Here is a 15,565-nt window from a genome sequence, read left to right as displayed (position 1 = left end):
ACATGTCTTAATAGCCAGAGAGGTCACAATAAAGATTAAATTATTTTTGTATGAATGTCTTATAAAAGCTAAAAATGTTTTGAAATTGGGCTTGTAATTATTTATTTTTCTTTTAAAATGAGAATAATGTAGAGATCAGAATTTGAGATTGAGCCTTCAGACAGTTGGTAATAATTCTGACATCTATTCTCTTTTGCTGACTTTGGGCCAGGTGTTTCATTAAACAAAAAATGTATTGGGCATATACTTGTAGACCTCAAGATAAGGTATTGAGTAAAATATACAAATCCCTACCCTCATGGATCTTTTGTTCTAATAGGATTAGATAGATAACAAATTAAATATATAAAATATATAGGATATTGGTTGGTGATAAGTGTTCTGGAGAAAAAATCAAAGAAGAAAAATAGGGAATATATTGGGGGTGGAGTAAAGTTGCAGTTTTCAACAGGGGAGTAAGGAAAGGCCTCCCTGAAAAGGTGACATTTAAATAATGACCTGAAGGAAGTGAGGCAGTAAACCATGGTGATATCTGCGGGAACAGCTTTACAAAAACATCTGCAAACAGAGGCCCTGAGACACGGGTATGATTGGTTTGTTAGAAGAGCACAACAGATCAGCATTGTCTTATTTCCTGCAGTGCCTGCCTTTTAACAGGTCCATAAAATGTGACAAATGAATGAATGATGGAAGTATGAGTTCTTTTTAATAGAGATACAGCAATGAGTAGAAAAATGATCATTTAAAGTTGTTTTATTGTGCCTTGCTTCTTTCCAGCTTGCCTCATATAACTGACATACTTCTGTATGTTAAAAAGAGTGCTATAGATAGAGTGCATGTTTGTAATGAATGCTTGACTTCAGCCTTTTTTTGGGGTATAGCCTCTCTTGACAACACTAGTGGAACAGAATCCTGAAGATATGGGAGACCTCTACCTAGATGTTGCTGAGGCTTTTCTGGATGTTGGTGAATATAATTCTGCACTTCCCCTCCTCAGTGCACTTGTTTGTTCTGAAAGATACAACCTCGCAGTAGTTTGGCTTCGGCATGCAGGTAATACTTTTTTTGTGGGTGGGAGAAGTTTGAATCATATAAGCAGGCCAGAATTTACTTTCCTAAGATGGTAGTAATATTATAAAATATTAATTTCTTAGTGCAAGTATTTCTGGTTTCAGTGCAGTTTTTTGAATGTCAGTATTAAAAATTGTCTTGCTAGGCTATTAGGTGATTTTCTCCTCACTAATGCTTTGGAGGAACAATTCACTTAATGGTATCAGATTGAAGTGGAAGGACTAACATGTACCTTAAACACTTGACTTTTACCTGTCTTAACCACAGGCTCTGATTTCTAGTAATGGATTGTCAGACTTGAGGTGAAATCTAATTTTTGAATTTTTACAGATTTATGTTTAATATGATATTTGAGAGAAAATTTAATGTTATTTTTCAGTGCTCAAGATTGGATATTATTAATCATTTTATTTCACTGTGCTTAAAGGTCCACGGTAATCTGAAATAAATCTAAATGGAGTGGAAAAAATAGCTTAAGAAACACAACTAAATCTCTTGAAGAAACAGATAAAAGCAAAAAATATTCTAATAGGATTTCCTATTGAGTCAACATAAAAGATTCATTAAAAATTGAATACTCTTGGTTTAAAATATTACATGATGGCAGAAAGTTCTCTGTAAGTAGAGAAGCATTGATTGACATTTCAGGACAGTAGCTCACTCATATTACAGATATGAACTAGGAAAGAGCGCACTTAATAATTAAAATAACACTTTTCTGTTTAGATAAGTGAACATGAATACAAATGTAATACCATCATAAAAAGTTATATTATTTGTGAGATTTGAATTTTAAAGACATGAGCAGGGAGTTTGAATTTTTATTGCTTTTCTAAAGTTGTGATACTGAAATTGCTCTTGTATTGCTAATAGTAGATACTTTTAAAATCCTATTTATTTATGATCATAATTCTGATAAATGCCATTTCCATTTTGAGCTCATGTAGCTTGAGATGAGTGGAAGGTAAAACCTCAGAGTCATCTGAAAATCATAAATCTGGGATCAGTATATGAGAAAGATCATTAGAGGAATGTAATAACTGTAGCATAACAAAGTATTTTTAAAACTGAAAAATGAAAAAAATAAGAAATACCATTGTGATGGTCCATTCATATTAGTATTCTTCTTTTAATATCAAAATTTAACCTAAAGATTATGGTCAGGATAGATTTGAGAAATCAGCTGGAGGCAAAAATATTTAGGAGATAACTGCAGTGAAAAAGGAAAGAGATGAAAAGGACCTAGATTAGTGTTGCTGCCATGAGGATGGAAAGAAGAAATGCTTATGGGGATTCATTTTCAAGTTCAAATAGTAGGACTTAGTGATTGATTGAGCATGAAGTTTGAGGAATAGGGCCCATAACCTGACTTTTGAGAATTTACCCTGAGGAACTAATTGAGTGGAGTGAGGGGAGGCAGTTAATATTAGGGATCATAAAACTTGGGAGCCTGGCGGGTAACAAAAATGAGTGAAGTGGACAAGTAAGAGTGGGAAGGAGGGGTGAGACCTGGAGAGCCCCATATGAAGAGCTGTTTGTTAGCATGGACTGATGTGCCATGTGGGAATGGGGGGCCCCCATTGTTGCCAAATCCAGATTTTTCAAAAGAATCCAGAACTGTGGATTTTATAAGAATCCTAATTTAAAAAAATTTAGGCTATTAATGGTTTTTACAAGCACTGTGACCTAATAAAACACATTTGTGTCTTCGATTGGTCTGTCAGTTGTGAACTCTGGCTTATAAACATGAAGTTGTTCACTGCTGTGTTATTTATTAGATTAAAAATTTGGAGGCAACTAAATGTCAATATGGTTTCAGGTAAACAATTTGATTGATTATTATATAACCATTCAGAATGCCAATTAAGACATGCAAAAATGTTTAAAGCAGAGTGCTAAGTGAATAAAGCAGACCCCACATTGTATGTGCACACTGATTACATCCTAGTAGCAGTTTGAATTTCATTAGCGAGATTGAGCTATCAATAGACAGAGATTAGAAGGAATAGTTGTTTCAAGGTACTAGAAATATGCATTCATTTCTTTCTTATTATAATTTTTTTTATATTGTTATAATATTTCTTTTAAAATGGAAAGGTAATTTTGGGCAATTACAAATCTGTAGTTCATATTTATGCATTATTTTGACATCTTCTTAGAATGTTTAAAGGCCTTGGGCTATATGGAGCGTGCTGCTGAAAGCTATGGCAAAGTAGTTGATCTGGCCCCCCTCCATTTGGATGCAAGAATTTCACTTTCCACCCTTCAGCAGCAGCTGGGCCGTCCTGAGAAAGCTCTGGAAGCTCTGGAACCAATGTATGATCCAGATACTTTAGCCCAGGATGCAAATGCCGCACAGCAGGTATGCCTTGTAAGATAGAAGGAAGTTTTTTTGGTGGATTCTATTTTAGAATTTTCTCCTCAGTTAAAGATGTCTGTAGAGCTTTTATCCAAAGTTTTATTTTAGTGTAGTAAATTTAGTGTTTTTGAAAAGTGATTTTGAGTCTTAAGTTTTAGGCACTTATTAGACATTATAAATTATAGTTTCCAAAATATTGGATCTTAGTTATTGTGAAAGATCATAAAGCAAATGTTCTTAAAGTTTGGTTTCTAAAACAAAACTTGTCTATGCAAATAAAACGACTTATAAAAAAGGAATCTTGTCACACTTACTATCATGTGCTTTTTAGGAACTAAAGTTACTGCTTCATCGTTCTACTTTGTTGTTTTCACAAGGCAAAATGTATGGTTATGTGGATACCTTACTTACCATGTTAGCCATGCTTTTAAAGGTGGGTAATGATCTTTCTTTATATTAGTCTCCTTGACTTTTTAAATGTTGAATATTTTATTTAAGCATAGATTATAGCTACTTTGTAATTGCTTTACTGTATTATACTTGAACTTTTGAAAGTGATAATCAGATAAAGACAAAAGACTTAGAGATTAGTAGTATATAATTGAAAGTTCTACATGATAGTATAAACTTGACTGTAAATTAAGTGAAATGAAATCTTTCCTAATGCATACTTAGAAAAGTGAGAAACGTAGTATGATCAATTATTGGCCCTGTAGACAAAGCACTATGTGCCAAAATTGTTCACTTTGCAAAAATGTTTTCCAATTCTTTCTGAGTCTGTCTTTTTTGCAGTGTGTGTGTGTGTGTGTGTGTGTGTGTGTGTGTGTGTGTGTGTGTGTGTGTGTGTACATATTATAAAGTTAATGTGAATTGCCTTCTTTTTCCCTTCTAAGGTGCATAGTGTGACCTAAAACTACTTTGGGAAGGAGAAAAAAAGTCAATTAATTCTACTTTTAGGTATTTTTTAGTGTAGTAGTTTGGCATCTTTTTCCCTACTAAAGAAGCTTTCAGTCACACTTGTGGCCCATAGGTTGTCTTTAAGAAATTATTGATCAAAAAATCTCAAATTATCATCTTTAATTCAGGTAGCAATGAATAGAGCCCAAGTCTGTTTGATATCCAGTTCCAAATCTGGAGAGAGGCATCTCTACCTTATTAAAGTATCAAGAGACAAAATATCAGACAACAATGACCAGGAGACAGCAAATTGTGATGCAAAAGGTAATTACTTCATTTGCTTTATTATATAAAACTTGGCCAAATTGAAAAAGACTCATGAAGTAACATCTGACAGTAATCTAATTGAAAATACACTCTTTTCAAATAAAATGAAATTTTTAAATCTAAATCTCTTAAGCATAATAAACTCATTAGATGTTTTTAAAAAAGGCTAAGTGTAAATACTTTAATTTTAAAATATTAAAAAGAGAGCATCATCTTGTATCTTTCCGTGAAAAAAAACACAACTTTTATTTTTTAAGAAGAAAATATATTTTAAGAAATTTGTGAAGATTAGATGACAGTACAGGTTATTTGTCCAGCCACTTCAATTACATATATTCCATTTTCTATTAAATTCATTTTTGTCAAATGTAGCAATAGTCAGAGAAACTCTTTGAAAATAAGTTGCTATGACCCAGTCTCAAATAATATAATTTTAAAAGGCATCTATTTTTAGCTGGAAAAGCATCAAGTATGTTTAGATGAGGTTATTACTCAGAGAGAGAATTTTGGAAATGACTTAGACCATAATTAAACTGGAGATGTTAGTCTGGTAGAAGATGATTTCATTGTTAGTTGATTAATTCAAAAAACATTTATTAAATCATTATTATAGGCATTATTAGAGTCAGAGGAAGGGCCGGAGGGCTCAGCTGTTCATAATCTAACAATACATGCCTCAGAGCCCTGTAGTCTCTTCAGTTGATTGATTCTGGGTTTATCCCAACAGCTTCTACCTCTGCAGCATGTATTTTGGACCATATTTCCTTAAGTTATATTTTTCTCTATATCTGATTCTGTCTGTTTTCTTTTAGTGATTCTACATTTCAGGTCCATTGTTGTTTTTTTAAGACTCATAAGGTTTTGTTGGTTTGTTTCTTAGTTAATTTCATCATGGTAGGGATCACATTACACTGGTGTACCAGGATAGGATGAACCAAGCCTCTTTATGTTAACATGAAACTTTGCACTCTGATATTTTCACTTAACATCTTCTCATAGATATTTCCTCATAATACCCTATCCTCTTATAGCTATTGTATTTAAGGAATGTGTAATATTCCATTGGATAGCAGTTCCATAATGTATTTAATCAGTCCCTTATTATTTTTTGGTATATGATTGCTTCTGATAATTTTCTTTTATAAGTTATAATGTAATGAGCATCTTCATATAGATGTATCCATACTTTGATTGTTTAGGATAGAAACCCAGAAGAATTATTAGATCAAAGACAATAAAAATGTTTTATGGCTTTTGATATTTCTCAACAGTAATAAAAGGGAGGCTTCTTCCAGAGAAATAAGAGAAGGTTATTAAAGGAAAAGAGAAATTTCTAACAGTCCTACTGGTTTTCATTGGTCTCATTTTAGCAATATTTGCTGTACTCACAAGCGTCTTGACAAAAGATGACTGGTGGAACCTTCTGTTGAAGGCCATATACTCCTTATGTGACCTATCCCGATTTCAAGAGGCTGAGTTACTTGTAGATTCTTCACTGGAATATTATTCATTTTATGATGACAGGCAAAAACGCAAGGAACTAGAGTACTTTGGTCTGTGTGCTGCAATTCTGGACAAAAATTTCAGACAGGCGTACAACTATATCAGGTGACTTCCCAATAATTTATTTTAATATATTCTTCGATAGAGTATGTACATTTACCTTGACTTAGTCTCTCATACTGAAGAATTAATTAGCTATTTTATTTTTAGCTTTCCTGATGCTTACTGGTTGATTCAGTTCACTGATGATTCTCTAAGGCTGTATATAAGAGCATAGACTCTAGAGCTAGGCTTCCTGGGTTTGAATCCCAGCCCTTCTTAAGCTAGTTACTTAACCACTAGTCCCTCAGTCTCCTGATTTATAAAGGGACATCATAATACCACCACCTCATAGGATTATTATGAGGTACTATGAGAGTTAAATGAGTTTTATAGAGAGAGCCTTTTTGGTGTGTGGCGGGGGGGCATTATCAATTTTATTTCCAGATAGAGCCTTTTAACAATTATTATCGGTTATTATTCATTGCTCATTGTACTGCAGCTATAGTGGGCAAGAAGAGAAAAAAGTGAACTTAAACCACTTGATTCTGTTTTTTGGTTTAATAATTTTGTTGAAAAGCAGAAAAAAATGTAAGATACTAACTCGAGTAGCATTTCCTAGGAAAAAAATCTTTCATTGTCTAAGAGGTTTTGCTTAAACAGATTGAAACAGTCTGCTTTTCCTTGTTGGGGGATGGTGCATTTCAATGTTGTTAGGACAGCACTGAAGGGTTTCATTCTTAGAACTCATGAAGATTCTCTTTTTACATTATTTTCCCCCTCATGCTCTTTTGCAATTTTAGGGTAATGGTAATGGAAAATGTCAATAAACCCCAGCTCTGGAACATTTTCAATCAAGTTACCATGCACTCCCAAGATGTACGGCATCATCGCTTCTGTCTCCGTTTAATGCTGAAAAACCCAGATAATCATGCCCTGTGTGTCTTAAATGGACACAATGCATTTGTATCTGGTAGTTTTAAGCATGCGCTTGGTAAGTGGCACATGACTTTGTCAGGCATAGACAGTGTGGTGGTTAAAAGCCTAGCCTTTAGAGTGGAACTGCCTAAATTTAAATAGCAGCCCCACCATGGCAAATTATTTTACCTCTCTCTGCCTCAATTTCTTTATCTGTAAAATGGAGATAATAATTGGACCTACCTTGTAGATTATTGTGAAAATTAAATGAGTTAGTATAAGGTACTTAAAATAGTGCCTGGTATATATAGTAAGTGGCTATAAGTATTAGCAATAATGATATTGATATTAATATTTGTTATTTTTATTAAGCTTTGGTTGTAAAAGGCTGACGTAGGTCTTATAATTAATTTAAAGGTCGGCAATTTTCCCTGCTTAAGCTTTCTTGTTTTTAAAATTTTTTCATTAATTATGGATTCTTTGCCACCTGATTTTAATTTGCTACAGTACGAAAAGGATTTAAGATGTGCTGATAGTTCATTTCTTTAGGAGGCAAGTCATCATGTCAAGATTTATTTATATGGTGCTTACTAATTCTAATTAAACTCAGGGAAAATTCATTAATCACTTATAATAAGGAATTTCTATAATAAGAAATCAGAAACAAATAAGTAGAAAAATAACTAACCAAATGTTTAAACTTAAAATTAGGCTTGTATTTCTTGCTGCCCAAAAGCTAGTATTACCAAGTTCATTTCTGAGTAAACTGTGATTTTTGACTATTTAATACCTTCATGTTTCTTTGTGTATGGTTGGTATTTTCATAATTGTTCAGCCAGTAACCTTGCACATCAGATGTTGATGTGTGTGCTTTCTGGAATTGTTTGTTTAATAATTGAGAAAATATAAAATAGAAATTTATTTTAATTTCCTATATTAGAAACTTTTACAGAAAATGAAAATAGAAAAGTCCAAATGGCATTCCACCATCTTTGCTGCTAAAGAGATTTTGTGGTATTTGTTCCTTCCAGAATAGAAGCTGGAAGGAATGGAAGTTTTTATGTGTACATGTTGCATTAAATAGATTATTCCTTTACAAGAAAAATTTTCTTAAATTCCTCTAGCTCATGTGATTAGGCTTTTGACATGAGATAATTGTATATATGGAATACATGGAATTCATAAAACTGTTATTATTAGACATAGTTAGCTTTCTCAGGAAAAACAAAGTAGTTGCTACATTTGGGAAAACACCACCTGTAATCTAAAAAACAAAACAGTTATTTTTCCTTTTCTCTCCTCCATGATTCATTACATTTGAATTTATAAAACAGATCAATTAATTTTATATAACAATTCACCAAAACTCCTTCATTGCTTTAACAATAGATTTATGATCTTAAAATAAATTATAATCACAATTAATAAATTATTTATTTTTGAAGTATTGCTCCACATGGAAATGTCTAGCTGTGCCTAAAAGAAGGGTACTTTTACTCTTTTTTTTTTTTTTTTTTTTTTTTTGGCGACTGGCTGGCACAGGGATCTGAACCCTGGCCCTTGGTGTTACTACTCCGTGCTCTAACCAACTGAGCTAATCGGCCAGCCCTAGTTACTCCTATTAATCTTCATGGTCGGGATTGCTCATGGGGAAATTCTTCTAATTATGTTATATGTTGTTTTAAAATTAAAATTAATGTGCATCTGGTTGATATTTAAGATTGATTTTCTAAAAATCAGTAATGTTTCTTTGGGCTCAAAATATATTTGAATAATTGTTGAAGAAATAACAACTCTGTTCTTGTCACACTATCTAACACCACTGCTCATTTTCCAGGACAGTATGTGCAAGCCTTTCGCACCCATCCCCACGAACCTCTCTATAGCCTCTGTATAGGCCTAACCTTTATTCACATGGCATCTCAGAGGTATGTGTTAAGGAGACATGCTCTGATTGTGCAGGTAATTCATTTGGATTTCTCATTACTTGATTTTATGTTCCTTGAAAATGAATAATACCTAATGCTTTTCTGAAATCCTGCTTCAGAAGTAATACGTACTTAGTACACATGTTGGGAGTCCCTAACGCTTATCCCCGTGTTCAGCACTCATGGGACTCAGTATATGGTTGTACTCATGGCTAAGACTTATTACAGCAATGTAGTAAGAATACACAGCCAGATCATAGGAGAAAAAGACACAGGTGGAATCTGGAGGAATCCATGCAGGCTTCCTTATACTCTGGAGCCCCCAGGTCCCAGCCATTCTACATTCTAGGTCCTGAAGATTCATTTAAGTTAGTTTTTGAAAATATAATAATACATACATACAATAATGTATGATGAGTGTAACTATTTTCTTACACTGTCACCAACAAATTTTTCTTCTAAAATTTTCTTTTTAGTTCTTAAAGCAATTCAAAATTATGTTTTTTTCTTTACTTTTTTTATAGTTTGTTTCTTCTAATAAATTCCAAAGGATCAGAGATCTTGCCTGTCTTGTTCATTACTGTATCTTCTATACTTTTGTTTCTATGATTTCATTTTTTATGTTTCCAAGATATGATGTGGTATAATAACATAATGGACATGTTTTTTAAGTAGGTTGGGAGAGAAAAAATGTTGGCTTGATTGGAGTAGCAGGATCTAGCAGGATCTTGTTTTTTTTTTAAATAAATGGCTAGAAAAGCACCTAAATTAAAATGATAATTGTTGAGACTAGGTGTTATGGTTCATTAAAATTTACTTTTATATATATGAAAATTTCCATAATAGAAAGTAAAATAAAATAAACCCAAAAAAGAGAAACTCCTAAATTTTTCTTTTTCTTGCATGTTTAATTATAGTATTCTATCCACCTCTTCCTCCAGGCTTCTTTTTCTTTCTTAATGGATACTTTTTGTCTATTGAGTAATGTAGGATTTTTTATAAATTAATGTAATGAGCACTCGCTATGCCTGGAACTGGGGATGTAGCAGTGAGTGAGTACTCAGGCAGAATTTCTTAACCCTATGAAACTTATATTCTGGTAACAATGATGATACTTTTTATTGATTAACTCATTAAATAGTTAAAATATGTAGTTTTTTGGCCTGGTATGGCAAAAATTCATGTACTTCAAAGTAATTCATAAGCTAAATTTCAAATCATTTTTATAGTTAAATAGCATATTTCAAATGGTTAGGGATAAAGATGAAACAAGAGGTGATGAATATATGGGAATTCATTGTACTAATCTCTACTTTTGTGTATGTTAAACGTTTTTCATAAAGTTTTCTAAAATGTAGGTTTTATTGTAAATAGCTTAATTTCTGAAATTGTTTTAATTTTTTCCATTTCTATTTCTTCATACTACAGGACTATAATTAATTTTCCTATACGTTACTTTAAAAAAACTAATTTTTTTATGGTTTACTATCTTTCTTACCTTTATGTCATAAGTGTAAAATCTTTCATGTTTCCTTACCTTTATTTATTATTATATAGGCAGTGATTAATTTGACAAAAATGTTTGAAATATAACGTCAAGAGAACTCTTTTCTTTCTTTTCCATTTAAACTATGTGTTTTTGTCATTTTTTTGGCAGTTTTTATATTTGATGATTCATAGTACCTAAGAAATAAAGTGGCTGCCCCTGTTATCTAGTTTTTAAATCACTAAATGTTATCTGAGTAGTCTTTTAGTTGTCAAGGAGATTATTCTCTTATGTTTGTTAAAAATTTCCTAAATGGCAGCAGGTAATTCCCATTATTGTATCAGAAGACCTACAAGTTCGTTTTGGTTGCGGCATTAGAAGGAACTATTCCTTCTTGCTGAGATTTTTATCTTTAAATCTATCCTGTTTATTATTTTTAAATATGAAACCCCGGTATTTCTCTGAGATTAATGTGTTTCAGCGGAGTAGAGGTCATATTAACATACATAAATTGGTTCTTTTATTATGAAGACAGAATGATTTGTTTATTGTACATGATCTTTTTATCCCTAAAATGCATTAATTCTAAAGAATTAATTAATTTTTATTATTTATTTATATACTTATTCAACAGAGGAAAATTTGTGACCATTTATTATACAGCAGATTGCCCAGGGAATAATTACATTTTATAATCTATACTCATAAGTCAGTTGATTTACTTTTAATTCTCAGGTAATATATAAAATTACCTAAATAGGACACTTGTACCTTTGCAATTTGTAATTTTCAGTGGATGATAAAATTTGAAGCTGCATTAAAAGGGAAAATGAATATGGGAAGAGGTAAAGAAGCAAGTTGCTTTTTGGATGCTGTGACACACAGGGAGCCTGCATCATCGTAGCTGTTTTCTGAAACAGTTTCTCTATAAAGTCTTTGAGTCAAAAGCTTTTAGGGGAAAAACAAGTTTTTTTTATTAAGAGGTTATTAAGATCCTTACAGGTAACTTATAAAAGGTACAGTTTACTCTGAAAGGTTAAATATACTTGAGTGATCCTGCTCCTGAGAGTAAACCTTTCTAAATTATTATAAGGGCTCGGGTTTTATAGTTTGCTCAAGCTTCTAGGCATATATCTTAAACCAAAAAGTTTATTGGCCTATAATCCACACAGGCCAACTTGAAACCATAAAAAATATATCCTGTATATTACACATTATGGATCTTTGGTAGCTTGTAGTATTTGACTCTGTTTTGTGAATATTTTTTCCCTAGCTTTAAAAAAAATTTTGTTTGCACCCTCAGAAGAGCTGTAATGTGACATTTGATTGCACTGTTAATAGGATATTACACTACACAGATATATTCTTTTGGGGCAAAACTGTGTCTTTAAAAAAAAAAAAAAAAATTTGTATTCCCAGAACCTGGCACATACAGTGGTGGTTCAATACATATTTGTCAAATGAGTGAAATGTTTATTTTTTTCTTTTTGGTAGGGCTTTTCTTTTCTTAATAGATACCTTAGTCTACGTGGGTCTTGCCAGGAATCATTCTACAATTTAGGCCGTGCCCTTCATCAACTGGGGCTGATTCATCTTGCAATCCACTATTACCAAAAGGCCCTGGAGCTTCCTCCACTTGTGGCAGAGGTATTGTATAATATACTTTAAAAACTGAGGAGTCAGTCATTTCATCTGTATATAAGTTTTGTGGTCCGGACAGTGAAATAAACTGTAGCTTTATATATTAATATATTTTTCCATTGTTCAATACATTTATGTGATTATGTTCGGCAGCAGGTAACTCTCTGACATCCTGGCCTTATAATCTCATTAGCAACCCTGTGAACATATACAACTTGTGAAATGGTTGTGACCATTTCAGTTATCCTAAGATAGCAGCCCCTGTGTGTTTACAGATAGGAGCTGGTAGACATGAACCTGAGTATTGAGAAATATAGCCATTGTTTATTTCCAAGTTCAAGTATAACTAACATTATAACTAACATTATATTAAGTGTTGTAACTTCATTAAGGTGAAAGTCCAGCATAAATGTAGGTTTTTGTTTTAAGGTAGGACAAAATGTTGCCAGTACTATCATGGTTTGTGTTTAAAGTATAATTTTTATTCTGATTCATGAATAAAAGTGAATGTTTTCATTGTTAATTTTTAAATGTATTTTACACAGCAGTATATAAATTTTTTTTTAAAATTTAACACACAATCCCCCTATTCCCTCACAGCTGTTTTCTGTTACCCTTCTTCAACTTTAGTCTTCAAGCAAATGAATATATACTTTTATAGTTATGCTAATAAAAACATATACTTTTGTGTTCTTTATTTCATAAAGATCTTTACATATTGTTACTTGACATTTATGGGTATGATTTTTAATTGTTGTAGATGTTTTTTTAGTTGACTCCATAATTTTATATTGGAGAATATGAGAAACATAGATCTAATCAATTCCATTGAATTCACTGCTTTGTTGTTTAGGTAGGAAAAAAGATAACACTCTGAGGTAATCATTATAATGAATTTGGTATATGCCTGCCTCCCGTTTATATATCTTTTTGTTATATAGCATAGGTATTTTTTCCCCATCTGCTCATTTGTGTTCATTTATTACTATTTTTTACACAGAGAAATTTTTTTAATGAACTCATATCAGTCTTTCCCTTTATAGTTTCTACTTTGCTGTCATATTTATTTAGAAGGGTTTTTCCTACCCAATATTTTATTATTATATTATTAAACTGTATTTCTTTTCTTTTACGGTTTTATTTTTTTACTCTTAAATCCGTAATTGATCTGGAGTTTATTCTGATGAGGCTTGTTGGTGAGACTTTTTCTTTAACTTATTGCTTAGACGTTTTAAAATATTTGACTATACTGTTGCTATAATGATTAATTCTAAGGTATATGCATAGTTCTATAATTTTTAAAAATATATGAATTTTAACAGTTTTTGAAAACTTACACTTATAAAACTATTTATGTGCCATAAAATTGTCCTAGGTGGCAGTTTGAAATGTAAAAACATGTATTTTTCCTCCCCAGGGTATAGAAGTTGACCAGTTAGACTTGCGAAGAGATATTGCCTACAACTTGTCTCTCATTTATCAGAGCAGCGGGAATACCGTGATGGCTCAAAAGCTTTTGTATACCTATTGTTCTATATAAAGCCCCTCAACTGAGAAAGGAGCATTGGGCAGCTGCTGTGTAAGGACCAATATTTCTGTCTCAGGGCTTATTCTTAACTCCAAAATGGAAATGATAATTTCAGAATTATTTAACAGTGTGTTTCATTTTTATTAAATGATAATGATCTTTTGGTATATATGCAAAATTATCATTCATACAAGAATTTGTATATTGTTCTTTCATTTTACTTTGGTATTCCATACTAAAATTGTTCCCAGTGCTGAAATGGACAGTGTTACCCTTTGAGCCAGCTTGGAGTTGAATACACTGTTTTTTAATACCATCTATTCATCTGTGCATTTAATACTATATATTAAATATTAAACACCTATTCTGTACCAAGCAGTGTTATAGGTGCTGAGAATGTAGTCGTAAGACAGATGTGATCTTGTCCTTGTGGCACTTATGGAGTGCGTTACTGACTACTGAGATAATTACCATTCAATTCAATTCTTTAAATACAGAACATGAGCATATATTTATTTGAAAGAAATGCTCACTGACATGTTTTCCATTTCAGAATCACTAGGAATGTAGGAAAGACGGAAAATTTTATATATGGAATAAAGTGTTGCTGATAAGGTAAAAAAAAATAGATAAAAGCCTTTTACTCATTTCAAGTATTGTATGTTCTTAAATCTAAGAAAATAATAGTTTTTAGATATACTATTGATTTATTAATAGCTTTTTAGAGGTAAATAAATTCTATAATAAATGGGCATGTGGATTATAAGACCCAGCCTAATTATGGGAAGGAAACAAGTATGAGACTTAGGATCAAAGAAAAACAGTGGGGGCTTTTTAGGAATTCTTAGTGCTGTTTATACTGTATATATAACTTTCTAGTTGAGAAGCAGAATTCGCATGTAATATTTGTATTGTGTGCTCTGTATGTATGTGTGTATATATAATTTAAATAAATTTTATTTTTATAATAAAGGTTGTTTCACATATTTATAATTTTTAATTTTATGCCATTTATAGGTAATGATAAAGCTAACTGTGATAGAGTAGTAAGTTAGATTTGTCTTGGAATCCTGTGGAATTCAGCATTCTGTGGTCACAGTTTTTCTCTTGAATTAAATTTACTGGATTGTGACTCCAGTATCTGTTGAATAGCTTTGGAAGAAACAATAAATCTCTCTAGAAGTCCTCTAAGAAAGAAAAAGACACTGATACTGCACAAGTTTGTTTAGCATTTAAAACCATAGCTACCATTTGCTGAGTTTTTACTATGCTACTATGTGCTATGTACAGTGCTGGATACTTTAGATACATTACCTCTGATTCTCTCAGAGAGAAACCTGCAAGGTAGGTGTTATGTTGTTATTTTTTTATGAACAAAATTTTTTTTTTTTTTGTGACCGGTAAGGGGATCGTAACCCTTGGCGTGGTGTCGCCCGCACCGCGCTCAGCCAGTGAGCGCACTGGCCATTCCTATATAGGATCCGAACCCGTGGCCTCGGTGCTCCCAGCGTTGCACTCTCCCGAGTGAGCCACAGGGTCAGCCCATATGAACAAAATTTTTAATATTAAATACTTATTGAAATAATATTTTGAATATGTCAGATTAAACAAATTAAATTTTTAAAAAAATTTTTCTAATGTGGCTACTAGAGAATTTTAAATTATATATGTGCCTAATTGTGTGGCTTGCAGTCTGTTTTTATTAACTAGAACAGAGGTCAGCAAACTATGGCCCTTAGGCCAAATGTGTCCCACAGCTTGTTTTTCGGGTTTTTTTTTTAAATGCTTAAAAAACTATTTAGTTTTCCAAGAATATGTTTTATTTTGTAAAGAAGTTTATTGGAAGCCAAATGTGAGGATCAACCCAG

At 32.2% G+C, this 15,565-nt stretch overlaps 1 protein-coding gene across 1 annotated transcript in view; it reads left to right on the top strand.

Annotated features, from left to right (window-relative positions):
- GTF3C3 (general transcription factor IIIC subunit 3) overlaps positions 1 to 14,625 on the top strand; it is a 31,659-nt gene extending 17,034 nt beyond the window's left edge. Inside the window, exons 10-18 of the mRNA XM_063100109.1 lie at positions 882 to 1,053; positions 3,231 to 3,433; positions 3,762 to 3,863; positions 4,516 to 4,651; positions 6,025 to 6,262; positions 7,000 to 7,190; positions 8,952 to 9,076; positions 12,023 to 12,175; positions 13,587 to 14,625. Coding sequence (XP_062956179.1) covers positions 882 to 1,053; positions 3,231 to 3,433; positions 3,762 to 3,863; positions 4,516 to 4,651; positions 6,025 to 6,262; positions 7,000 to 7,190; positions 8,952 to 9,076; positions 12,023 to 12,175; positions 13,587 to 13,709 — 1,443 coding nt within the window. The 3' untranslated portion in view covers positions 13,710 to 14,625. The remainder of the gene's footprint in view (positions 1 to 881; positions 1,054 to 3,230; positions 3,434 to 3,761; positions 3,864 to 4,515; positions 4,652 to 6,024; positions 6,263 to 6,999; positions 7,191 to 8,951; positions 9,077 to 12,022; positions 12,176 to 13,586) is intronic.
- The last annotated feature ends 940 nt before the right edge of the window (positions 14,626 to 15,565 follow it).

The sequence above is a fragment of the Cynocephalus volans genome, chromosome 1, assembly GCF_027409185.1.
Source record: "Cynocephalus volans isolate mCynVol1 chromosome 1, mCynVol1.pri, whole genome shotgun sequence".
Lineage (NCBI taxonomy): Eukaryota > Metazoa > Chordata > Mammalia > Dermoptera > Cynocephalidae > Cynocephalus > Cynocephalus volans.
The sequence above is the reverse complement of the archived record's forward strand: the minus strand, read 5'-3'. Positions and strand labels throughout refer to the sequence as shown.